Raw genomic sequence first — 27,991 nt, 5'->3', positions numbered from 1 at the left:
CATAAAATACAATTGCATCATTGCAAGGCATAAAAAACTCTTCACCTGAAAATAAAATCATTTTTTATTCATGAACAAATTAAACATGGCTACTTGTCTATTTAAAGCTTCTGTATTTCAATTATACTGTTGGCAAACTTTTATGACATTGTCAAGCATCAGTGGCTCAGTGGTTCATGTAGTTTGTCTACAAACCGGAAGGTTGATGTTTCAATCTTTAGTTCCACCTGATCAAGTGTCGAGGTGTTCATGAGTTTCACATGCTCAAGAACACAGCCAGATGAAAACAACCTACTATTTATTCATGAATTGGTTTCTCTCTCTAGTGAAGTCACATATTAACATTTCATTTATTGCAAACATAAGAAATTGAGACTGTTCTCATGGTATAGTAGTAATATTGGAGTTTTATTAAGCAATCTCTTGAACCACAGTAAAGTGTTTAGATTAGATAGGCCTCAGAAGTGAGAGGAATGCAGAGTCCCTAATGAGATTAATTTAATCAAAAACAAACAAAAAAAAACATAACCTTATATACAAGTGGATGGGGTGGGCATGTGCAATAGGTGCAGCGGGTAGTAAACTGGGATGGGGAACTTGGGAGAATATCGTGGCATTAGTACATGTAGCCTTTGGAGTAGGACTGAGGGCCCATGTTGGTGGCAGCTGGTTCGGGAGGGTAAGACGCTCCCTCGTCGAGGTGAGACAGTGGCACCGTGTCCTCCTCATTGACGTAGCGCTCGAATTCTGCCTTCAGACTTGGCCGCTGATTGTCAGGAAAAGCCAAGGATATCAGTGCTTCCGGCTCACACACAAATTTGTAAACATAACGCTCACCTGCCACCTGGAGGGAAAGAATAATTAAATAACACTACTAACAACAATAATTAAATATTTCAACATTTAATATTAATAATGAATTAGGACCCTTTTAACATCTCAATAACAACACTGAAGTTTCAGGTTGATAAATCATGGATATAACTGAGATCTTCCAAGATTTTTTTTCTGTTTGGGGTCTATAGTTTATAAATGAATGAAATTAATTTTTACATGATGCACATACTTACGCAAGTACACACCTGTATTTAATTTAATTTTGTGATATTGTACAGTGTGTTTCCACAGGTGTCAAAAAAGAAACAACATTATTTAATGAAATTTACATTTCAGAAAGTGTAGGAACATTTGAGTCCTTAAAGGGATACTCCACTTTTTTTGGAAATAGGCTCATTTTAACACTCCCCCAGTGTTAAACAGTCGAGTTTTACCGTTTTCGAATCCATTCGGCCAATTTTCTGATATTTAAAAGAATATCAGTAACCAAACAGACAGTTTCTGGTCTCATTGACATCCATAGTAAGAAAAAATAGATACTATGGAAGTCAATGAGACCAAAAACTCTCTGGTTACTGATATTCCTCTAAATATCAGAAAATCGGTTGAATGGATTCGAAAATGATAAAAACCAACTGTTTAACTAAGTTGTAAAATGAGCCTATTTCCGAAAAAGTGGAGTATCCCTTTAAAGACTAATTTTGAAATGCGTTTTTTATTATTATTTGTTTTACGCAAATCATTCTAGACTCAGATTCTGAGTCTCTGGGACCCAAAATATGAAGTCAGTCTCAACTCAATTTTGCAGGTTGAAGTGGAGGGAAAACGGCATAGGAAACCATCAAATATGATGCAACAACAATACCTTTTGCATAATTCCCTTCTCATAATAGTAGCGCAAAGAGCGACTCAGTTTGTCGTAATTCATTGCTGGACGGTTCTTCTGCATCCCCCAGAGTCTCGCCACCTAGAGTATCAAAATAAGACAATACAAACCATAAGAGCAGGAAAGGACTGTACTGCAGTGCCTTAATCTGAGCACAAGAGGTCCTTGGTGACTGTACAACAGCTGAGCTATGAAAAGGAAGGGCGAGTCCCTACAAAATAATGCAGTTCCCCTTTACATAAGTTACCACAAAACCCCACATGCCACTTAGCACAAACTGCAAGTGTTCAAACCTAGAGGAAATGCTTCTTTATCCTAAACTTCAAGGTTCAACTTGAGGGCCCTTAAGAAAAACCGTTGCTCCATCCTCTTGGGCCAGTAAACTTGTGGGTCTGCTGACATTTGAAGAACTGATTGTTTGACTGTACGCTTTAATTACGATAGTAAAACTTTGGTTGTAATGAATGATTCATGCGTATAGTTGAGCAGAACTGATGGATGCATCTCTGCATGATAGTTTGCTGAGTCATGCCATTTAGCTGTCTACTGACCACAGACAATAGGAGGTTAACGCTCCTGTCTCGACCACAGCGGTGTGCTTAGACTCCGGCAAAATGGAAGGTTGTAATATTTGGTAATGGAGCCATTCTCCATTTTATTTCACTATGCTGTTAAGTGGGGTAAATAATGTATGGCAGCTAATGGAAAACTGGCATTGTGTGGATATGTTCTTAGACCCTGGGGAAGTGTGAGCTGATCGCAAGCAAATCTCTGAAACCCATTGTTTATTCTCTCTACAGTTTGCATCGAATTGATCTGAACCACCCAATATCTTTGTACGATCAATTGCTTTTCTGGATAAAAATCATATTTTGCCTCCTGATAACTCTTAAAAGCCTTATGTTTACCTCCTCTGGCTCAATGAGTTTAAATTCCATGCCACGGCCGGTCCATGCGATGAAGTGCGCATTGCCGGGGTCGTCGAGGAGGGCTACCAAAAACTGCCAGAGCTGCAGTGAGCCACGGCGCTGATATGGGGCACCCTCACGAAACACACCGCCGCCTTCCTGCTTCACCTCACCTGAACACAGGCAAAGAGATTGTCTATTAATTCACTTAATGACAACAATTAGATCTAAAAACTGTTTAATCTAACATAAGACACATGGTGATAAGGATTTGAAATTGCAAACATTTATACAGTGTGGTCCAAACGTTGGAGAGCACATTGAAAATCTAATTTCAACCCAATAAACAAAGTTTTAGAATGTTGAAGAAATGTTATGAGATAAAATGGATAGGAAACATTTAGGAATCTGCACTATTTCAAAAAAAAAAAAAATAAAATAAAATATATATATATATACACTCACCGGCCACTTTATTAGGTACCCCATGCTAGTAACGGGTTGGACCCCCTTTTGCCTTCAGAACTGCCTCAATTCTTCGTGGCATAGATTCAACAAGGTGCTGGAAGCATTCCTCAGGGAGTTTGGTCCACATTGACATGATGGCATCACACAGTTGCCGCAGATTTGTCGGCTGCACATCCATGATGCGAATCTCCCGTTCCACCACATCCCAAAGATGATCTATTGGATTGAGATCTGGTGACTGTGGAGGCCATTTGAGTACAGCGAACTCATTGTCATGTTCAAGAAACCAGTCTGAGATGATTCCAGCTTTATGACATGGCGCATTATCCTGCTGAAAGTAGCCATCAGAAGTTGGGTACATTGTGGTCATAAAGGGATGGACATGGTCAGCAACAATACTCAGGTAGGCTGTGGCGTTGCAACGATGCTCAATTGGTACCAAGGGGCCCAAAGAGTGCCAAGAAAATATTCCCCACACCATGACACCACCACCACCAGCCTGAACCGTTGATACAAGGCAGGATGGATCCATGCTTTCATGTTGTAGACGCCAAATCCTGACCCTACCATCCGAATGTCGCAGCAGAAATCGAGACTCATCAGACCAGGCAACGTTTTTCCAATCTTCTATTGTCCAATTTCGATGAGCTTGTGCAAATTGTAGCCTCAGTTTCCTGTTCTTAGCTGAAAGGAGTGGCACCCGGTGTGGTCTTCTGCTGCTGTAGCCCATCTGCCTCAAAGTTCGACGTACTGTGCGTTCAGAGATGCTCTTCAGCCCACCTTGGTTGTAACGGGTGGTTATTTGAGTCACTGTTGCCCTTCTATCAGCTCGAACCAGTCTGGCCATTCTCCTCTGACCTCTGGCATCAACAAGGCATTTCCGCCCACAGAACTGCCGCTCACTGGATGTTTTTTCTTTTTCGGACCATTCTCTGTAAACCCTAGAGATGGTTGTGCGTGAAAATCGCAGTAGATTAGCAGTTTCTGAAATTCTCAGACCAGCCCTTCTGGCACCAACAATCATGCCACGTTCAAAGTCACTCAAATCACCTTTCTTCCCCATACTGATGCTCGGTTTGAACTGCAGGAGATTGTCTTGACCATGTCTACATGCCTAAATGCACTGAGTTGCCGCCATGTGATTGGCTGCTTAGAAATTAAGTGTTAACGAGCAGTTGGACAGGTGTACCTAATAAAGTGGCCGGTGAGTGTATATATATATATAAATGCATTTCAGTTAAATAAATAAATAAATGAATTTTCGGTAGACTTTTGGACCCCATGTATACAGTTAATTTTCAATTTTTGTTTTAATTATATCACTTAATTTCCTTGATTGACATTTGAAGAGACTATTTGTATTTGAAATTAATAGTGTTAAGACAATAACATCTGGACAAGTGAGACTCACTTTCAAATTTCTCAGGAACAACCCGGGAATCATTTTCAAACATGTAGCCTGGGGAAAGGACAAGAGAATAATTAGACCACTGGTTTAAAAAACGATCCACATACGTTATACTCTGCTAATGTATTAATGGCAGACATTAATAATAACAAGCATTCTCCTGTTTGACTTGACTGTTTGGCAAATTGAGATCTATGAATGCAATAACTGTTTTTCAATTGATATTTATGAATTCTTATAATGGGAAACATGGACTCTTGATTATTATTATTATTATTCAGCTATGTACAATTATGAAGCAAGGAACAAAATTTCCTGTATCTAATGGCTCGTTACAGAGATCAGCTCACAACTGAAAATACCCAAAATGGTGCTGCAAATGCAGCGAGCGGAGAGAAGGATTATTTTTCTTCACTCCAGGAAAAATACTCGTCTTTTCCAGTAGTAATATTTACCCTTGAATTCTTTAAGCAAGGGAGAAACAAATGTCCATGCCAACAGAAACACGGCCCCTCTGGCCTGGTTAGCCAGTGACCGCACAGTACCGGCCAATCCTGACGTGTTGTGAGTGTGTGAAATGTAACTTCTAGAACCATAGAGCAGCATGTTGTAGTAGATGTCCTTACCTTCACTGTTGTGCTGTGGGTTGGGGTAGCCCTCATTGTGATGGTACATGGATGGGCAACCAGGCACATCTGTAGGGCAAACACAAACTTGTGACCCTCAGTGATGGATGCATGCAAATGATTTCAAAACCTATATGCATATAAGGCCTTTTAAAATAACACAGTCTCATCCCAAAAAGTCATATAACTGACGTTTTGGGACGTATTTTGACCATACGTCAATATCCGCCTTTTTAGGGCCCCCTTAAACGTCGGTAGATGGCGATCCCGGGCCGTCATACAACTGACGCTTTACCTTTAACGTCAGTTAGGTGACGGGTTAGGTTTAGGGTTAAGTTTAGGTATGGGGTAGAGTTAGGATCCCATAACCTCATCTACCGACGTTTAAGGGGGCCCTAAAAAGGCGAATATTGACGTATGGTCAAAAGACGTCCCAAAACGTCAGTTATATGACGATTTGGGATGAGACCGGGTTGTTTAAAACCAGCTTTAGCCAAATTCTAAGGCAGCATCAGATATTCTTCACAGACTACACAGAATGCATATAGACAAGTGAAAAAAGATGAGATAACACTCTAGGCTAGATACATGTAGATTTAAAATAAACATGTTTCATTTCATACTGAAAAGAAGGCAATTTCAGAATTGTGACTGGTGAAAAAATATTTCCAAGATGGTGGACAAGAACCTGAAATTTTGAACCTGAAAGGTACAGATAAAAAATATTCAGTGTAATTCAAAATGAATTATTTTACCCAGTGTTTGTATGCTCTGAATTTTTATGTTAGCGCCAAGGTTCCCAAACTTTTTTGTCAGCCATATGTAAAATATTTACTTAGATAGTTAATAATTCCATAATTATATAACTATAACTAATTTTAAAGACTGACAATTGTACTGTTAAATATATTTTTAACACTACAAGTTAAAATAAACAGCAGTATAAATTCTTTACTTTCAAACATTCAAACCCTCAAGCATCACCATTATCACTACTGAAGTCAACTTCAAGTTGCTCTACTGTATAAAGCACTATTTGTGATTCGTGGTCTACTAGAGAACGCTAAAACAGTCGCTCATGAGGTTATGTTGTGGTTGATATGCTGCCTTAGGAGGAAGTTGCCTATATAGGCAGTGAGCAGCAAGGCAGCTTACTATGTCTGTTTGAGAACCCAGCTAATCATTGCTAGTCCTCTTTAGGCACTATTTCTGTAGGGTGTGAGGCTGGTGGTGCATCTGCAGATTTGATAACCTCTGCCACTGAGTGCTGCAAGGACAAAAGGTCCATTTGTCATAAAGTCGTTTGTCATAATATCACCTGTCGGCAGCTTTATTTTTAGGCAGTAAAAAGCAGTGGATGTTGCACAGTACTGCGGGAAGCCAGAATCAGCTTTATAACTGTCGTATCCACCCCTCTCCTTCTAGGCTATATGTACTGGATAAATAAGAAACGGTTAGTTTGTGAGGTGGAGCCATGATTCATGGCTGGAGAATGCAGTGGCAGAGGCCATGATAAGATGTCAGGGGAGAAAGAGCTCTGAGGGACTAGAGCACTTTTCTTATATATGAGAGCTCAAATTAATGTCACTGTTGACAGAGCTGTCGGGCTGTAATTATTCCATTTACACTGGACCCCTTCTGAAACAAACTGGGTTGCGTTTCCCAAAAGCATTGTGAGCGTTCTCTACAATCAACTTAGCTTAAGCTTTTGGGAAACGTAGCCTAGTATGGAACAGCTGCACGATTTGGGGAAAAATCTAAATGAAATAATATTACTATAACAATATAAATTATTTAAAATTATAATATTTACTTAAGAAGCACTTAAAAGCATCTCTTATTCATGGTTTTGGTTTCATATTGATGTTGGCATATGTCTGTGGCAGAGCAGCGGCCTGGGCAGGGATGAATCTACTGATAAGTTAACATGCTGTACTCCACCTCAGATAGGGCGGTCTATCCTCACACAAACATCCTTTTGTTCCAGACTTATCACATCCAAAGTTGCCACATATCAGCATGTACTGTATGAATCCGAGCAGTATCAGCCTTTCTCAGTAGTATTAGTACCAAACAGTGTTATTTTAGTATTATTATTTACAAACTGCTTTAACTTTAATTTGTTTTTACTTCAGGTTTAGTCATTTTAGTACTGAAGTACTGTACTTTTAGTACAGCTTATTTTCATATTGTCGGATTTCAGCTTTCTTTCAATTACAGAAAACTATTTTAAATTGTTTTTGTTAACCATAACACAGGCAACTTGTAGGCCTACCTCAAAACTAGGAGGGAACAAAAGAACCCAGAAAAGGTCATGCTTGTATTTTTTTTTTCCATTTAAAAGAATCAGTTAAACTGGTAACTTTGTTATTTATGCTCATCTACAGTATATGCAATGTTTGTTAGATCACCGTTGTTTGTAGTCTTTCACAGAGCACTGATAAGTTAGGGTGTTGTGTTTCAACCCTGTGTCAGTCGCTAAGTCGAGAGGGAGGAGGTGAGCTCGCCTGTGTTGTGAGTCTATGGCCTGAGCCCCCGGCTACAACACACACACACACACACACACACACACACACACCTCCCGCTCGCTCGACCAAGCCAGCGCACGGGCTCGGGTTACTGAGGCTACGCTCATTTTTCCATTATGAGTTCATCTGCCTGCAGAAAAAGAAAGCCGCTGCTGCAACCCTACACCCGCGAGCGCTCCGCTGGGGATTCTAGTCTTTCCAGTGCCCTCCATTTTCTCAATGAAATTCCTATGCCTCCCTCCCTCTCAAAGAACACAGGCAAAAGAGGAGGGGTGAAGGAGCAAGAGCGGGGAAAGTACAGAAACACTGTTAAGACCTTTGCAAAGTGTCAGTGGATGTGGAAGCAGAGAAGAACAAACAAAATCTCTTTGAAAAAAAGAGACTTTTCAGTTTGTCAACCAATTTACTGTTTACATTAGTGACCTAATGTGGTTTAATTATTCAGGAAAAAGCACATTAATGGCCTTTGTTTCATCAGAAGGTTTTTTGACTCACGCACCAGGTTCGTAAGTGTAGTCAGTGGGTTCCTGTTTGACCATCATGTGGGCAGGAGGAAACCTCTGTGGATGTGTCCCGGCCATGTGGGCCATTCGGTCGTACAGAGGGTCCAGGTACTCCTGCTTGAAGTTCTGCTGAGGAGGATAAGGCAAGCAGGGGTCAGAGTGTTGCCTGTGGTAACTGCCACCTCCGCCCCCGCTGGTGTGGGCTGGATGCATGCGCTGTAGGGCCTGGCCTTGGGAAGAGAATGGTGGGCACATCTCCGCAGAGCCGGAAGGGAACCTGGAACTGGGAGGGAAAATTAAGCTTTGATTATCACACAGGTTCTTCAATGCAATTGCTTTCTGTTCTCTTTTGATTTTTAGTATAAAATTTTAAGCACTACTAATCAAAAACGTGCACTCAATACTAATGATCACTTAAAATATTATTAGCACAAGAAATATTATAAGCACTAAAAACTAAAGTCAATCACTTTAAATGCTATAAACTGAATTTGGTGTCACAACATTATAATGTATCAATATTGGATATTGATTTTGAGAGACATTTAGCAGTGCTATTAAAATAAATGTAAACACAGAAGAAATGAGCATTCACAATGTAATATCTAAATGGATTCACATGTAGTATTCAAAATCACTGATTTTAGTTTATCAACCCATAACTGATATATCACGCAGTCAAATCCCTCAAAAGTAGACACACCTACACATTCTTTATCATTAGTGTTACCTGGGGTTCATGGGGTAACTGTGGCTGTGGCAGGCGTGGGATTGGCTGGCTGAGGGTGGATTCATGTACCCTGACTCCGGCCGAGTTCCCACTGTTGGTTTAGGGGAGTAATGCTGCATGGGGGACATGGGTGTCCCTGAACAAGAGCTCTTAGATCCTCCTGCTGATGCTGTTGTTGCTGCCACGGCAGCTCTCTTCTGCTCATAGGCACTGCAGGGCACACAGACACTTTTTAAAATCAACAATGCATTTCTTTAGCTTTAGATCATGTATTGATGTATCTTTCATTATTAAAATATGAAAATGCGAAATAAAATATTGATTATTTAAATTAATTAATTAAAAAAATAATTAATTAAATTAATTTTTTAATTATCTTAATGAGTGGAACAATCGTAAACTATTTTAATATTTATGTACCCGATTCCTATCTCCAATTATGCGTAAAAAAAAAAAAAAAAAAGATTTACTTGTATTTAATTAAATAAAATGTGACATTGGCCATAGCCGTCGGTGTATGAATGAGTGAGTGAATGGGTGAATGTGAGGCAAAATGTAAAGCGCTTCGGTGGCCATTGGGTCTGTGAAAGCGCTATATAAATGCAGTCCATTTACAGCAAGACATGTCGGCCATTTTATTAATAAAAATGTTTAAAACGTTTCCACCACAGAATATTATTAAACGCATTGCATCATTTGGGATGCAGAAGTGTTCATGACACTTTCTGAAAGTTCATGACTTTCAGAGGTTGTGTGTTACTGTTAATACAATCAATATATATTGATATATAGAGACATGTATAGCAGGGTTCCTCAAATCCGGCCCTGGAGGGCCACTCTTCAGAGTTTAGCTCAAATCCTGATCAAACTTACCGACCTGTAATTAACTGTAAAGACCTTGATAAGCTTGCTCAGTTGTCTTTGATTAGGGTTGGAGTTAAATTTTATCGGATATGAGGAACTCTGCATAGTGTGTAATGTGTGTTTTAAGAATCTATTTTCTGTGCTTATTGTCCATAAGGCCTTAAGATCCCATAGATGAAGAAAAATTATGAATTTGTGTGAGACGCATCTAGCAACAGCATTGGATTTTGACTGACCTGGTGTAAAGGCACTGCTCTCCATTGGGGTAGCTGAAGCTCTGCTTGTGACTGCAAGACTGGCTGGGGTCTGAACCTGGACTTTGTGGCTCTTTCTTAATCGTCACAGGCGGGCTGTGGAATGCCACTGCTGAGATACAGAGAAACAGGTTCATTAATGAACCACATTCCAGTCAATTCCTGTCTAGAGAAATGGCGCACTGTTCTAAAAATACAACAAGAGTATACAGTCTAGAGTAAATTTACACATTTTTGTATTCCAATTTCTTTAAAGGGCTTAGTTCGTCCTTAGCCATTTAAGGGCAGTAGATCATGCCTACGTTATCGCTTAACTCCCAGTTGACACATAAAACGTATTCCCCCCCAGTTTCCCAGACAATGCTTAAGCCTAGTCCCAAACTAAACTGCATGTTTGAGATTATCAAAGCTACTTAAATGTCCAAATTAAACTAAGGCCTAATCCTGACTCTGTGAAACCAGACCATTGTCCCCAAGACTTGACTTTAAAGTAAATTATAAACATCCACAAGCATTAAAAAGTTACTTTAAAATCACTTCCATTAATCAATACGGAAAAGTGGACATAATCATTTTAGTTGAATTATTAAATGTGCATTAGATTTATAATTATTTACGCTTTCATAAGAACAGAACATTCCTTGGCAATGCAGCTGCTCATTTACATAAGAATTGTTTCTGTTTCTTCAGTCTAGCTTTTAGAGATTTTGGCATTTGGTTGAGGAGTAGCAGAGGAGCCGCCCATGCAGCATGCGTGGGGTCTGGGTCTAAACCGCAGTGCTGTTTATTATTGGAGGGGAGCAGCCGGGCTCAAAGACGGCACGGTACAGGATGTTTTTCTGGGCCGCTCAGGGTAAACAGCAGCAGCTGTGCTCTTCCAGCTGAGCAGCAGCTCTGTGTTTATGGCTGTTTATGTGTTGATTTGTCGTGGGCGCAGACCTGACAGAACAGGCACTGCTGAAACCCAAACCCAGGTAATTGCATATTTCATTCACAAAAACAAGACCAAAAATGGGGGAAAGGCCTTCCAATACTGTAACACAGCAGCACAGCGTCCTGCCCTCTCAAGCCAAAACTTCTGAACAGAATGAGTAATGAGTCGGCATACAGACTCCAATGCTAACTGTGTGATTTGTATATATACATTTCTGAAATACATTACTTAATAATATAACAGATCACTATAAATTGTGATGTAAAGGTACTTTAAAACGATATGTGTTGTGAAAAGCGCTATAAAAGTAAATGTCAATTGAAAGTAAAATATTTATAGATTTGACAGATTGAAAAATAATCTTATATCAATTCTATGCTTTTATAATGGACTGCTCATTTGATCAATAAGGCTGCAAGTTCTTCATTCATTACGAACATAAAATCACTATAGACACTAAAACCACTCTATTAATGTAATGAATCATTCCTCTCTAAATGGGATGGAGCACCAAACAAGGATTTCACAAGGGGACATCTCGGGGACGTGTAACATTGTCAAGACATATCCGTCTGTCGTTAAATCTCCCTGAATTTATAGTCTGATGGACATCGAGTAAACAGAGATCTGACAATGAAGGAAGCTTTTGTTCTTTATTTCGTGCATGTAATTTGCCCAAAGCTCTTAGTTTCTGCTTTCTCTCCTGGCAATTCATGTGAAGGTTACATCAGTGTTCCCTAAAACCACTCAAATTTCTTAAGTTTAGTTTCAAGAGAAAGTGAAATGAAGTTGTGAATGTATATGTGTTCTGGTCTTATAAATCAGATCAGTATATGATATATGATCATTAAGGAGTGAAAAGAAAATATATATATTTCTTCATTGAGTCTTCACCAACTCAGTCTTCATTGACTTCATATTTGACTTCATATGATGAATTCATATTTACTTCACATTGACATTTTACTGTAATGATTTCAATGATCAAAAATATTGTTGGACTAATTGGACTGGAATAAAAACAAGCTATTTAGTGTTTTTTTTCCCAATTTTTAGATTTGCATGGCTTTTTGTACTAAAGAAATTCTGCTTAGTTTTAGTTCATGTTTTTTATTTTATTATTATTATTAAATGCCTCTAATTTACCAATTTTGCATATAGGCGCTATATTAATGTAGCCCTAATATAGGCCCTATATTAAAGTCTCTGATTAGGGAAATTCATAAATTACATGTCCTCCCTTCTGTTTTATCCCAAATTATTAAAATACAATGTTTAATCTGTAATAATTATTATCCTCTATAAAAGCATGAATTGCACTTTTTTTTCATACATTAAAGTTTTGACAAAAAAAAAAAAAGAAGAATAATTCCGGCCCTTGACCTAAAATGAGTTTGACGCCTCTGGTGAATGTAATCTGCCACATAAGCCTATATTTATCTGGTGACATTTAGATTTAAATAATAGGCTACTCTACTTGCAAACAACGAGTGCATTTAACATTCACACCTCCCTTCAAGATACATCTAAGTGTGAAAAACCAGTAGCATTGTACCTAAATGACAAGAGTGTCTCCATTCAGGATGAGCCTTTAGAGACAGGCTGGGATAGAGGTGAGAGCTGAACTTTACATATGTAAATAGCACGATTCAGTGCAGAGGATAAGGGGTGAAAGGTGATGGTCATGGTTGAGTGCTTTAGGAAGTAGGGGATCATTATGGAGGGGCATTCAGTCAACTCCCACCACAAACAAATCTCAGGACCCCGATACCCCCCCTGCCCCAAACAACAAAAAAAAGATCCAACAGCTGTGACAGATGGAGGTTTGGTGGTGGCGGCTTTAGCCGAGAGCTCTTGGGGATCGTCCTCAGAGACTGTTAAAGTACAAGTAATCACTATAAATGTATTTAGAATAAATTGTTGAAATCAGGAGTGTTTGAGCAGTTCTTTGGACGAAGAAAATCCGTTTTCAGGGCAGGACAGCTTTGTTTCTGAGTTAAACCATAACTCATGATCATCTGGACAGTATTGTATATTAATGTCAGGCTCACATCCTGGAAATGTTAAGTTTATGACAGCTACAGTTGACGCCAACCATATCAACTCAACAGGTACAATGAGCTAAAGTTTGAGCAATAATATCTCAAGACTCTAAACCTTTCATATCGTACCAGAGGAATGCTGTGGCCTGTCGTCAGATAAAACACAAATCCTGAGCAGAAAGAGTCTTTATGCAAAGACTGTTTGATAAAGAACACAGAACAAAGGATTATCATATTGCTTTAGCCTGGTGTGATGTGAACAAATCTTTCATGCGCATTTGATATATGAGCTGATATGATAAAATCGGATTTTAGATAACAGTCTGTCTGACGGTCAGTGAAGAGATGCCACCTGGCGTCCCACTGTCCATTTGAGACCAACAGTGACAAATCAATAAGAACAACAAGGATCCCAATTATGTCTGAATGGCTTAAAGGTTGAAACAGCAGTATTGATTTTGGGCAGCCCACTTAACAAGGCTCTCAAAACTTGCTTGTTTCCTTTTAAATACAGCCTGTCATGAAGTACATCAAGTGTTTAATTGAAATAAAAGTGACAGCATCGCAAAACTGAATGTCACTCTTATAATAAAATAATTTAAGAATTGAGCAAAACAGAATTCTACACTCTAAACAATGCTGGGTTGTTTTAACCCAAATTTGGGTAAAATATGGACAAAACCAAATGTTGGGTTAAAAATGTCATTTCAAATTTTAACTTTAAATTTATTTTTTATTGCGTTTTTAACCCAACATTTGACCCAAATTTGGGTTGAAACAACCCAGTATTTTTTAGAGTGTACACTCTAAAAAATGCTGGGTTGTTTTAACCCAACTTTGGGTCAAATATGGACTAACCCAGCCGTTGGGCTAAATTTTTACATTACATTTTTAACCCAACATTTCGGGTTTGTCCATATTTGACCCAAAATTGGGTTAAAACAACCCAGCATTTTTTAGAGTGTAGTCAAACACCGACCCCTAATCGTAGAAATTGCAGTGCTTAAGATATTTTTATGGCCAATAATACTATTCTATACTATTTTGTCAAAGGGTCCATTTACATTACACCGTACATTACAACTAAAAACTGAAAACTGTTTGTTTTGTCTGTTCATTTACACGAAAACAGCATTTTAGGGGTCTGAAAACATAAACTTTTGAAAACAGGATTCAAAGTGCAGGCTGAAAACTATACCATTATCGTCTCCATGTACACTACAAAAACACGAATTTGTGAAAATTGGTTGTCACGCGCATTTTTTTATTGCCAAGCGCTTGTTTTTTCTTTACAAAGTGACATCGCCAACTACTGGCCTTATGTGCATAATACAGCCTTTTCAGTTGTTTTCTCTGTACGCGACAAAACTAAAGAAAAACCTTTATCATTGTCGTGTAAACATACCCAAACAATCATATAGATTTTAATTTTTTTTTTTTTCGAAAAAAAGTCTCAAGTTCACCAAGGCTGCATTTAATTGATAAAAAACAGTAAAAGAGTAATAGTGTTAAATGTTGCAATTTAAAATAACAACTTTCTATTTTAATACATTTTAAAATGGAATTTATTCCTGTGATGACGAAGCTGAATTTTCAGCAGCCATTACTCCAGCCTTCAGTGTCACATGATCCTTCAGAAATCATTCTAATATGCTCAAGTAACATTTTAAATTAACAGTTGTGCTATTTAATATTTTTTTAAGTGGAAACTGTGAATTACCAGGATTATTTGATAAACAAAGCTTAAAAGAACAGCATTTATTTGAAATAGAAATAGCTTGTAACATTATAAATGTATTTTTACTGACCCATGATTCATTTAATATGTCCCTTCTGAATAAATTTAAAAAAATCGCTCTAACCCTTTTTTTGGTAGTGTGTATAATGGCTTGGTGAACAATACAAAGATACTATTGAGTTGTTTTTGGTTTTAAAAGTTTTTTTTTTTTTTTTCATTTGAGGAGGTTTATATATCCACCATTATTAAAATGAGCATTGGAAAGTCCAGGGAGGTACAAGAATGATAGAAAAGACTGTTTTTCCAACTAGAGATTTTGCAGAAACAATGCTGTCATCTCAGCACTGCACAGCAACACATGGCGGACATGTGGTGTCCATGTCAACACGATCAAAATGAAAGAGAGTGCAAGCAAGAGAACGCAACAAAAAAGGAAGTTCTGGCTTTTCTCAGATGGTGATTGGCCAGGGGTTTTCCATTTAAAAAAAAAAATGCTTTCTTGAGTTTTACTGTCACTTCAGAGTGTCAGCAACTTCCATTTTTGGGTATCAGACGGCTATTGGTAGCTAAAAATTGTTGACAAACTTGAACGACAGGATAATTTGAGTCTCGTGTGAAGCAAAAATTGTGTGCTCTCAATGTCCTTTGTTTGAAAACACAGCTTTCGGGTGGTGTTTTAATGTTTTTGAGTAGTAAATGTCACATCAGGATTGGGTGTGGATGAGACTGTCTGAAGACATCCGAATGGCATCAACACATTTCTGTTAACCACACGGTATCACTTCCCTTTATGATTGGATTCTTTTTTTTTTCTGTTGAAACCCTCTGGCACCCTTTGCCAATAAAAGAAACGCACCGTCCGCCTTTAAAAATGAATCATTAAGCTATATTTTAACATTACCAAAAGATTAATTTAGGAAAAACAAAGATGAAAGTGAAAATGTGAAAGGTGGATGACCATAATCTGTAAACGCAATAGAATGATGTCATCCATGGCAACATGATAGTGTTTTATGCATGTGGAAAGAGTAATCAAACTCTCAACCTCACATTCATCAGCCATCACTATATTGCAGTCCGCTCTTAATGTTTAATGCATATATTGATTTTCTGCTCATTGCAGAAATTATATAATGAACTCTGTAGAGAATGGAGATGTGTAGAGAGAGACATTTTTATCTCCGAAGGGAGATAACACCTGCTCATTGAATTTCTGTCAAGCCGGTGAGAAATACATTTCTACCGAGACTTGTCTCTCTGAGTCCCATCTGGGCTGATATCATAATTACACAGGGAGAGATAAAGAAACACTCAAGCTTTTTTCTTAAGGTGCCCGATCTACTCCTGAGATCACCCTGGATCAATAGATCCATCATTGCTTTTTCAATAAGAAACGTGGCGCGTTGTATTTCAGCAGAACTGCCCTATTATGCTGAAACAATGAACTTAGCGATGACTTGCACTACTTAGCTTGAAAAGACTTAGTGTCTCCAAACACTGTCTATCGCAGTGTGCTGGAAATCCTGATGTGTGCGCACGTGCATATGTTATGTTACATATGTTTTATGTTATCATTAGCCGCCCCACCTCCATTTCATTTCTATCAGCAGGAGAAGGGAGGAAAAGAGCCCCTCTTTGTGAGCAGAGAGAAAAGATCATTTCCTGGGTTGGTTTAGAGTGTTGGCCCTGTTGCTTCTGTCCACACAATTCAGTAAAATACACACTACTGTCCATTCAATGCCTTGGCGGCCAGACCTCACCCTGAGAAATCGATGTTCTAACTTGTTCCAACAGCAGACCGGGCTCACGCTTCTAAATTCATGTTTTACATAGGCTGCTGTTCACTGACACTTATAGTACACACTTACAAAAACATCTTGAAAACGTCATTTAAAGAACTTTGATACTACAAACAACACACAATACTTTTACGAAATTTAGTCATCTTGGTTAATCATGTTTTTAAGTCTCTTGCATGCCAGTGCTGCATTTAACTGTTTGTATTTTAATTTATTTTAAAATGTAATTTATTCCCGCAATTGCAAAGATGACTTTTCAGCAGCCATTACATTTGTGTTCAGTGTCACGTGATCCTTCAGAAACCGTTCCTAAATGCTGATTTGGTGATTCTTATGATCAACTCTGAAAACTGCGCTGCTCAATATTTTTGTGGAAACTGCGATACTCTCGGGAGTATCTCCATAGTAATGTAAAATCTAACATTGTTCTTACTAAGAATTTTTTCGTTAACTTTACTTATGTCCAATAATTTGTTGAACTGACTTAAAATTTCGTAGTAATCTGTACTGTTTGCATGCTATGTCTTCGTTACTCAGAAAAACGTTGTATATTACTTGAATGGTTTGAGTACCATCCAAAAAAAACAGACGGGGCAAATGGATTATGAGACGGGGCAATACTTAATAGACTTTTCACTAATTTCTTGCACTTCTGCAGTCATTATTCTTCTTATTTGCATTTGCTCATTTTCCAGTCATCTTGAATATTATTGTCAATACACCTACAACTTTTGGAAGAGCATCAAAATTCTTTAGTTGACTTGTTGATTTCCCTTTTCTCACCATTATTGTGATTAATGTTCCCTTTGGTTGTTCACTTGGAACTTAATTTATATTTTTGTAATTCTCTTCCAATTGATTGCAGTGATGCAACATGAAATCACAATTATTTGAGTTCAAAGGAAGTGAGGCAACAAATATTATATATATATATATATATATATATATTACTTTTTATATATAATTTAATTAATTTGCCATTACAATTTGACTTGCTGTCTCTTGTAAGTATAACCCCAATAACGAGTAAATAAAATTGTAATGGTAAAATAAAGCCAAAAATAGTATACAAAGCAATTTATGCCGCAATGCACTCTGGGAGTACACTTCCTCAGATCACAGACAGAATTAAGTTGACAAAACTTAAATGGATTAAGTAATAACTTGATGCAATTAAGTTATGCTTAGTTAATGAAATTAAGGCAACACGTTTGCATAATAAAATTAAGTAAACTGAACTAATTGGTTTTTACAAAAGAATAGCATTGATTTACAATACAAGTCTTTTGTAACATTATAAATATTTTTACCAACTGACACTTTTGATCAATTTAATGCTTCTTTGCTGGCTACATAAATATCTTTTCTTTTAAAAAAACGATTTTTTTCTTTTATAAACACACGACTGTTCTAAAGATTGTGGTCGGTGAGATTTTTTTTTTAATGAACGTGAAATAAGATTGATAAATGTTGTAAAAAAAAATATCAGCACATATAAATTGTACTGTGACGCCTTAGAAAAACGGAGCAAGCAAAGAGCAAACTGTAAACGAGAGCAAAAAAAGGAAAGAAAAAGAGTGAAAAAAAGAGAGCAGAAAAGTGAAAGAGCAAGCGACATAGAAGAAAAAAAGTGAGTGAAAGAGAGCGAGAGAAAGAGGGTGAAGAAAGAAGAGGTAGAGGAAAAACATCTCTGTAACGGCTGTGTTAAGCGCAGCTCTCAGTCTGTCCAAATCATGAATGGAGATTCCGTTTTCTCTTAATGTGCTGCCTCAGCCAGTCCCTCACAGCCAGCCCATTCATAAAAAACGTGGGGCTTAAATGTGCGCGTGTGTCGGTGTGTGTGTACGCGTGTGGCTTGTTTCTCTGCAAAAAGTTAGTGAAAGAGGAAAGCCTGGCCCCCTCTATGGGGTAGAATGACTGGTCTCTGTACATTTCTGGCACTCTTGAGGATGTTTTTTGCAGACTTTGTTGCATAGCAGCTGTATTTTGGAAAGCTGTAGAGCTGCATATTTTGTTTGAGAAGGGGCGGGAGGGGCGAGCACGACACCACGATCCAGTGATATATCAGACACGTCGAGAGAGTTAACGGAAGGGCAAAGCAATACAAACAAGCTTGGGACCGTAAATTTAGAAATCCCTTTGCACATCTCCCTTGCTCTTTTTACTGTAGAGTTCTCTTTTCTGGAACTGGATTTATAGCCACAACTTCCTATATAATTACTACAAGGCACAAAACCAAACAATGGCTCTCACAACACAGCATTTTCAGGATTAACTCACATCTTGGAACACTCAATGTTGAGACAGAGAGAACGGGAGAGAAAAGGCAGCCTAAATTATCACATTTCAGTACAGTTGGAGGGGAAACAGGATGGGGGTGGGGTTAAACCTCCATTCAGAAAAAGGAACCATGAGGGTGGAGTCAGTTCTGTTCTTGGGCATTTTCATGAATGAGAGAAAGGAGAGAAAGAATCCTGTTCGTTCAGTGCCATTAGCCTACAAACAGGAGAAAAACTCCTTGTACTAATCTATAGATTTTGAAAGTCGATAAGTCAAATAATAAATAAAAAATATAAATGAACTTGTTTTATTTCCACCAGTAAAACTGAAATAATGAAAACGTTCACATTTCTTAGTTGACAAACAATAAAAGACAAAATGTACGATTTTATTTCATTACAATTTATAAGAAGTTTGGTGTTTGCTTTGTGATCTGTTGTTGCCTGCGGTCACTCCACACTGTCTAGTTTAACGTCTTGAGGAGTCATTTTAAAGCGTTTAACATGCTAATGATCCCTAACTAGTCATGTTCACATTTATAGCCCAAGTTTATGAACCAAGTAGAAGCATTCAGTTCCATCTCTAATAATGACAAACCAGAGGTCACAGTTACGCCAAATGGAGACTCTCAATATGGAAAAACGAGAGGGATGGGGATAGATTTTCCAGATGTGCAGGTGTTGCACAACAACATGTCCAGCACCTCCCCCACTTCTTTAATCTGGCATTCCGTTCTGTCCCGTAGTCTCAGACTTGTGGTCGTGCCCAGACTGGAAACGACTTGACTGGCAAAACAACAAACTCTTGGCTTTATGTATCTTGTTTTCCCTTATGTGTTTACAGACAAAAGGCCAAGAGACAGTTATGAAACGTAACATGCTGGCACAGTTTAACAAAACATCTGACTCACCAGAGTGTCATGGTAATCTCTGGCTGAGCGATAGGGAGAAGGTTGCGTTTGGATCTTAGCTGGTGGCATAAACTGACCCACACCATACGTGGGAGAATATGTTTATGTTTATCGCTGCCTTCTCAACTCAAGTATTTTTTTCACCGAGCGACCTCAAACGGCGACCAATTCGTGAGTTATTACTCCATTACGTCTAAATGAAAGGGCGGGTGCTGCTGTCAGTCAAAGCTTTGCTCCACTTAACTAATATGTCAGGCCTGTCAGCCTGAACTCCCATCTCCTCTGTGAGTATTAGGAAAGGCTGTCAATGGCAAAGAGCAGTGGTGATTGGTTATGTCCTGATGGGGTTAAGTAGACATGACCCTTTCCTGCCCCAGAGTTCATCTCCACTTCCTCCCCCTCATTGTTGCACAACAGACAAGAACAATATGTTATGGGGAGCATCTGTCAATTGAGGTCAGATCTAGAATGGGGTACTACAGCACTGTTTGCACACATGAGTTTTGGGATTGCGATTGGTCTGCGTCTTTTAGGAAGCCACGGACCAGTTCATGTTACTGAAAAAAACAAGATCTATGACTCATACCATAAACATTGCAACCTTTGAAAGAAATGTCACCATTAACTGAGTGGTAAAAACCCAACCCAATATGTTGTGAATGGCTCTAACAAAAGGTTCAAGGGGAAGTGTTTACAGAGCGCGCACCACAAAGCCCGGCACGCCATTGACAGGAGACACAACAAAATGAGGAAAGCAGTTGAAAAGGCGGCCTTTGCGTTGTGCGGTACAGGAATTTGCTTTCCCATTTACACCTCTGACGGACACAAAAAGGGAATCTTTGTGCTTGACCCATGAATGATCGTTTACCGGCTTCCTCGGCTGCTCAATTGAGTCTTTCAGGCACATGCAAATTGAAGGTGCTCTTTAGTATGAACATCTAAATGCGTCAGTGTGAGAGTAGCAGGTTATGTATCGAGTGTTTCTGTTACAGAGAGCATGAGAACGGGACTCTTCTCCTGAACAACTCCACGCCTCAGCCTTCAGCAGTTTGTCAATCAGTCACTTTTTGGACAAATAATTGGAGGACAAACCTACTTCCTTTTCTTTATCTTTTTTGTTTTTGTCATTTCTCTCAAGCTCTCAGGTTTCAAGTTCAGAAATGTTCGTGCTTAAGATGTAAATCAAAAGGCATGCTGTACTTACAATTCTCTGAGTGGAAGTCAGGAACGAACTGCTCATCGTTGTCAGGAACTTGAGCTGCAGAGAACACCAAAAGGTTAAAATAAGCATTATTATTATATAATGACAATTTCAAATAGTTTATGAAGTTCCTCTGAAACCCAGTATATTACTGAAGTTTTACCACAAATTAAAGATGCACTTTTTTTACTGAATATAACTAGTATTGATTCTAGAAGCACTGTTGCTGTTTGGGGGAAATTTGTGGAAAATAAAAATGAATGAAAAAGTCAAATCATTTAAACGTACAAATAACTACAATTTAGTATAATTAAACCATAATTTAGTATCAACCACATACTTTAATGGTAAATGTGCTTTTTGACCAATTTGGGGTTTCTCTCTCTCTGACCAGAAACCCACCATAAGGGTTCATAAGGTTATTGATTGCTTCCTGTGTTTCGTAATGTTTGCATCATTGACTAAGAGATCAGACTCAAAATATGTCTTCAAACCAAGTCATTTTTCTTGAGCACACATATAGCCTAAATGGACATTGTGATTTGATGAAGGGATGGGCTGTCCATTAGCCTAGCCTATGTATCCCTTCATCATCCCTGCATGTGAAACCTGAGTTACTGCCTCTGGACAGCCCGTGACCTTCACCTCCACTGTTCCATGTGCCAGCACTTTTCCACAGGCAGCAGATCAATATCACCACTGAGTCTGTGTGTGCAGATATCTTGATTACTGCTGAATTCCATCAGATGAACAGTAGATGGGCTATTATTACTCTTTGATAACAAATTTGCTCTCTGCTTCTTTTTGTATTTATTTTTTGCTTCCTTTTTTATTTGTATTTTTGACTGCTTCAGCTTTACCTATAAAAAAAATGTATTGAATCTTTTTTTTTTTTTTTTTTTTGAAGTAGCACCAGTGCTTTTTCTGTCTTTTTATGCATTTTGGCCATTCATGGTGGCATGAAAATGGGTTTTTGAAAATGATACAGTTATTGTCTCAATGTAGCTAAACTACAAAAACGTGAATTTTTTTTAAACGATAATGCACATGCCTATTGTGTCCAGCCTTTATTAGGCGCATAGTGTTTCTTTACAAACTGATATCGTCAACTACTGGTTTGGTATGCATAATACAGCGGTTTTGACATTTTCAGTGTCATTTTCAGAGTCCATGTGAACAGGGATTATTTTGACATTGTTTGTAGCCTACGTGAAAAACGCAAAAGAAAAACTTTTGTTTTAATAATGGTGCGTTCTATTATTTATCCGTCTCGGAGATACGAATACAGACGTTGCCTACCAACACGTCCCCTTTCCTCGGATTTCTCTCAGACGTCGGACAACCGTGAGGACCCCGGGCAAGAATTGCGTTTCGGAATTCAAGATGGCTGCGCCCTGTGTGACTTGTATGAATTGTTTTCATTGTTTTTGAACCGCTTTGGTATTTGAAATGATTATAATCACTCGTATTACTGCGTCCCCATGGGAATCGGTTGTTGCGAGTGCAATTACTAACTTTGCTAGCGTTGCTAACAGAAGATTAACGTGAAAAACATGAAATAAAGTGAACATTTTCAAGTTCAAATGGCTGCGTTTTGATAAGGTGTAGTCATAATATATTTTTTTTAATGTAAGTGCCTGGTACTCGGCCAGTGATGGGCCAGTGCTACCATTACAACAGCTTTCCTGGTGGCGTCCGTCTCGGACACGTGGACGTGACATCATGAGGTCCGAGTCGGTATGTCATGTAAACGTGCCCTTAGTTCTTAAGTGACAGGACAAAAGCATTAAAAAATGTATATAAATGTTAAATTGTTAATTAAGTGATGCAGTTCTGTTTTAATTCTCAAGGTTAACATCAACCGAAAATAACAGGCAGATTTGTAAAGGCAACACAAATCTTGAGTTTAAAGCGTCATGTGGAAGGACTGACTTGATTGGAGTGACTACATTTAGATGTAAAAGAGTGAGTTCTGTCACATCATTATGCTAAACCTGCAGCCTAATTATCTAAGATAAAAAATTACCTAAGATAAAAAATGCTGTTTTGAAAATTCAAAACTTGCATATCCAGCAGTCCACAAATCTGTATCATACAGGCCTTGGTCAAACTAAATAAAATGGTGATCAAAATGTCAGACCACAAGATGTGATGTCCTCCCCCTACTCATCACCAACACTCTAACCCGACCCTGCTGATGGATTTACAGACTTTCAAGCTGATGTAGCCAATTACCTCGCTTCTCCATCCTAAGCATGTTTTAACAGAATAAGAAACGATTCAGAAGAGAGCAGATCTAGCAGTGTAGCGTTAATTCTAAATGTCTCTTCCTGCGCACAGAGAAAAAAAACTGAAGGACATTCTCGGACAATGTTGATGAGCTCTGCTTGGTGAAGTGTTCTGGAATTCATCACCTGCTTTGAAGTCTTTGATCGCTGGCTTTTAAGGTCATGCAATAAGAGTTTGTGGAGAGAGAGGGAGCAAGAAAAAGAATAAGGGAAAGTATAGAAGAAGAGTGCAGTTCCTAAAGTTTAATGAGCCTCAGACAAGGAAAAGACTGCTTTGAACTGATTTTATTCACGTTGAAGTTTTGGATTGCATACGATATGAAGATTAATGTGCCTGGAACTGAGTACATGAGTACAGTCCTTTCTTAGGCGTTTATAGACGAATTAAATGTGAATAGATTCTGTTGAGCTTTAAATGGCTGTGTGTTTCTTTAAAGCATTGTGCTGGGTGAAATCTCCAGACACAAACGAAAGTAATGGATATGTCTTGCATGCCGATTACACAATAATGTACAGTAACAATCAATAATGTCCCATAAAGGGCATTAATATAATGTGGTTTTGCTGACTCTACTTTTTGTGGATTTGTGAATTTGCAAACTGGTTCAATAATGAAATATAATTCCAAGGATTGCAAGAATTACAGTTGGACAGAAAGGCACGGCAAGTCACTGTTATTATGCTTATAATAAAGTAGACACACTGAGTTGCCTTTAAATAAAGCAGCTTGAATTTCCTGTCATAGTCATACTGCTCTTCTTCTTTTTCCTAGTTGCGGTGTAGAGTCTTCTGCTCTTTTATAGAACAATTTTTAGAACTATATTTTTATCGTTATCATCCTTGGTGTGAATTTCAAACCAACTTCCCTATACCACCACAAAATATTTGGCCTTAAATTGGCATTTAATAATGATAATAAATAATAATGATAAAAAATAGATAAATGTAGCAGCAAATGTAATTATTGTAAAGATTTTCAATGTTTTAGGCTCAGTAAAGACACGAGCAAAAGAAACTTCTTCCTCTTTTGTCCACTGCAATAGCTCTAGTCATGTGGACTAGTGTATGACAAAGACGCTTGAAACTTCAACATACTCCTTTTTTTCTTGGAAGCATTCCCTCTCCCCTTTCAGCCAGCCGACCATAAACACAGAAACCAGAACGATGGGAGATTTAAATCCATCTCTTTAACATTAATCTGGCACTTCCTGTGTGACGGAAACAGTACTGATGCGCCTTTGAGCATGCTCAAAGAAATTACATTAATTTCATAGATGCTGCTCTTATCCTGTTGCTATACTGTAATTATATTAGAGCCATTTAAGTTTTCTTCTTTTCTGCCTCGAGGAAGATTAGTAAGGCTGTTTTTATGAGACAAAGCTGAAGCCACTATTTGGCCCACCAGATCATGCAATAAATCATTTAGACATGTTTCAACTTTTTTTTTTTTTTTTTTTTTGAAAAAGAACACACACAATTTTAAGACAGATAAAAAAAAAATTAGTTTAATGTGAGTCCCTCAAGCTCTTTAATTGAAACCAACCCAATTTCTCTGAGTATTTAGTCTGTGTGTGTGTAAGCGAAAGCATACAGTACGTGATCGCATCAGACCGTGTGTGTGTAAGTGGGCTTCCAGGAATATGTTGTCAAGGGCTTTGAAATGCAAGTCAGCACAAGACTAAAGTTTGTCTGTGCATGCATAGAGACATGTTTCCTTTTTCTTTGAGGGAACCTGAATGATTTTTTGTTTTTTTGGTTCGACAGATCCTGGGAGGAGCCAGCCGGTCCGTCTTAAAATGTAAAGAATACTCACATGACTGGACAAGCTTTTCTATTAACGTTTGGCTTCCTTCGATGTTTTATCTTTCCCTTTAAAGTGCAAAATCCCTGCAGCGATGGTTGTTTTAACAATATGATGAATTACTCATATAGTCACCTGATTATAAACCTTTCCCTCCAACTTGATGAAAGGGAGAGAAAAGTTCATGGCCAGCAAAAAATGTAACTGCTTTTAAAAAGCAAGTGTGTGTGACCAATAAAGTTGTTCTTACTCTGCACTCTCAAAAAAATCATTTTGTTATTGTAAAGTGTTATTCCTTTTCTACTCGTCTATTCATTCAGCAGACCTTGAATGACTTTCAACTGAGTAATACAACAAGCGATTGTGCTTCACCCTGTTAAATTTCTTGTACTGTACTTGTGGAGTCAAGGAGGATTCCCTATTGTTTCTAGTTTATGGTCATTGCCTCCTCTGAAGTTCACAGTTTGACCCTGCATAATAATAGCAGATAGCTCTGTTGATAACAGTATATTGAGAACTCTGGTTTGACCATGGACATGATGTACTTTTTGAGGTATTCCAGACTAAATGTAAATGTCCTAATATTGTCCTATTGTGTTATCTCCCTTGAATTCCATATTTGCCATATGCCATCTCATCTTAACTGTATGCAATTGCAACCAGGCTGTTTTAATTTCGAATATGAGAATAAGATAAAATGATGCATTAACAGTCTCTCTAAGGCTAAACATTCTCATAAGCTCAAGCACACAATCATTTTTAAAAATGCATTCATTTCACCTCTTAATTGTAATCCTAAAATACATACGAGGGTTTGCTGCTATGGGACAGATGTATAATTCATTCAAAACAGCAGGGTTCCAGCCACCCGCTCTCATTGAGAGCAGCCTTTGTGTTCTCCACACTCTGACATGTACACAGTAAATTGTTTCTGGCAGGGTTCATTTCAACTATTTGCCTCCTGACTGTCTAGCTTTGATGCTGTTTGTTTGCTTTGCCTGGGTGTACTGGCTCTAAGAGCCTTTGTCAGGATGTTTCAATCAAATGTAACGCAGCTTTGTGCACTCAATGCATTTTTGTACACTTAATACAAGCAACATTTGCTACTATAATTGTTGACACGACGATTGTCCTGCATGATGTTCATCAAAATGAATCGTAAAATCCAGGCCTTAAAGTCTGTATCACGCCTTTTAAAATGATTATAGTTTCTAAACTTCTAAATTGAAAACATTAATTATCTGTAACTGCTGTTCTGCCTTATTTGGGCAAATAAGCCATCCCAGTCTGAATAGTCTTATCTATTGTTTTGTGTAAATCTCACTGAGCAGTGTGCACTTGCTATAGCATGTCCTCATGTGACATTTCCAAGCCCATTGCCACTAGAGGGACATATTTATTACAATATAGACACAATAAATGCTTAGAATAGGCACATACCTTCGGTGAGCCATGTCTCCTGAAGTTGGCTTAAATCCTGAAAGAGATCTAAAAACAAAACAAAACAGTTATTATCATGCTGATCTATTCTTTTATGAACTACAAATATTTATTTCATATGTTTTATGTATTTTTTTTTAATAAACTTAACATATATTAACTCATTCACTTGTAAAATCTTTTTACTGATACTGTCCGGGCTAGTGTAGGTAGCTACAAAACAAAATATCAAATCTATTAAAGTTGTTTGCTACTTTACCTTCAGATTCCTGAGGGGGTAATTCGGTGTCCATGTATTTCCTTTTCGTCGCCATCAACAGTCTATTTAGGGGCCCATTTCCTTGCGACCTCTACAAAACAGAAACAACATTATATGTGAAAAAAACACACTGAATAAGAGTGTAACTTCCTAATGAAAGGGTGGATATTTAATTTAGAACCAACTAAGAGAAATTACAAAAAAAAATAGTAAAAGTGATTATTGTTACTATGCACTATGACAAGGTATAAAAACACAGGATAGCCTGCTGTTAAGACTTTTTTTTTTTGTCATAGGTTAGGTCAGGATGATGCCCATTCAACATCAAAACTTAATTTAGTGCACTACATTAGCAAATACTGACAATTCAAGCATCCTAAAAAGGGAAGTTGTGATTTCCTTTCAAGTAAGAATTCAAATTTGAGAAAAGCTTTTGCTGAAAGGATTAAAAACTTTACCTTTTGAGCACAACGCACAACATGTGGAGAAATAAAACATTTAGTAATTACAGTTTTACTTTGTTTCCAGCCCAAACAGAAAGCAGTTTTCAAACCAACAGCGCTTGCTTAAAACAAATCACATGCAACGACGACAGAGAAACAGCACAACATCCCCCCGTGAAGCGCAACGAAGCTTTGAAGTGAATAAAGCCATACTCACATTAGCTAAAGTATAAGGCACTTGCTGGTCCAGATATCCATCCATCTTATAATCCATGCCTTAACCGTTTGTGGTCATTTAGGCTGTGTTTTAATGAGATCCACGCAGACTGAGAGGGGACGGAAGACGGACAGAGGCAGCAGCAGCAGCAGCAGTTTGTGAATGGAGCGCGAGAAGGCTGCATACGTAATGAGCTCCATTCACAAAAAACCACCAGCGTGCGTATAAACACACACTGGTCTCTGTTAAATCACAGATTGGACAGCTCGAATTCTCATTTGAGGCAAGACGCTATATTGTCTAAAGAGTTTACAATGGATTTTGTGGGGTGAAAACATTTTACACGGATAAGTGATAAGTTTCATGCCACGTTTATGCTGGTATCGACTTATTCTTCTCCATTGGCCTCAAAGGATCTGAACTTTACATTGTTTTATATAATCCATATAGATTTAAGTGATGTTATACACTGTAAAACATATTTGTTTGAATTAATTTAGCTTTCCATTATAATTTCTGTTATTTCTAACACCGTTTTCTCTGCAGGATCACTGTAATTAAATTTTCAGGGGGTAATAAAACTCTTTTAATACTCTTTTAATAATATATATATATACGGGTTTTTTT

General features: G+C 38.0%; 1 protein-coding gene across 3 annotated transcripts; it reads right to left on the bottom strand.

The window, feature by feature from the left end:
• Nucleotides 1–281: 281 nt before the first annotated feature.
• On the bottom strand, nt 282–27,551 carry etv4 (ETS variant transcription factor 4). Of its 3 annotated transcripts, none has more exons than XM_089122183.1 (12): nt 27,365–27,551; nt 26,705–26,795; nt 26,446–26,493; nt 20,920–20,973; nt 9,995–10,121; nt 8,895–9,104; nt 8,161–8,447; nt 5,134–5,202; nt 4,511–4,558; nt 2,632–2,804; nt 1,703–1,804; nt 282–844 (listed from the first exon to the last, which is right to left on the bottom strand). In XM_089122183.1, exons 1-12 carry the CDS (start codon nt 27,419–27,421, stop codon nt 617–619), a joined length of 1,494 nt encoding a protein of 497 aa, XP_088978309.1. In that variant the 5' UTR covers nt 27,422–27,551; the 3' UTR covers nt 282–616. The 3 variants fall into 3 exon arrangements, with proteins under 3 accessions (XP_088978309.1, XP_039520807.2, XP_039520809.2); XM_039664873.2 differs by having other exon boundaries at nt 9,995–10,124; nt 27,365–27,550; XM_039664875.2 differs by lacking the exon at nt 27,365–27,551 and adding an exon at nt 27,163–27,318 and having other exon boundaries at nt 9,995–10,124.
• Nucleotides 27,552–27,991: the final 440 nt, after the last annotated feature.

Source organism: Pimephales promelas, chromosome 17, assembly GCF_988280905.1.
Source record: "Pimephales promelas chromosome 17, fPimPro1.hap1.1, whole genome shotgun sequence".
NCBI lineage: Eukaryota > Metazoa > Chordata > Actinopteri > Cypriniformes > Leuciscidae > Pimephales > Pimephales promelas.
This window is presented reverse-complemented; position numbering and strand designations above follow the sequence as displayed.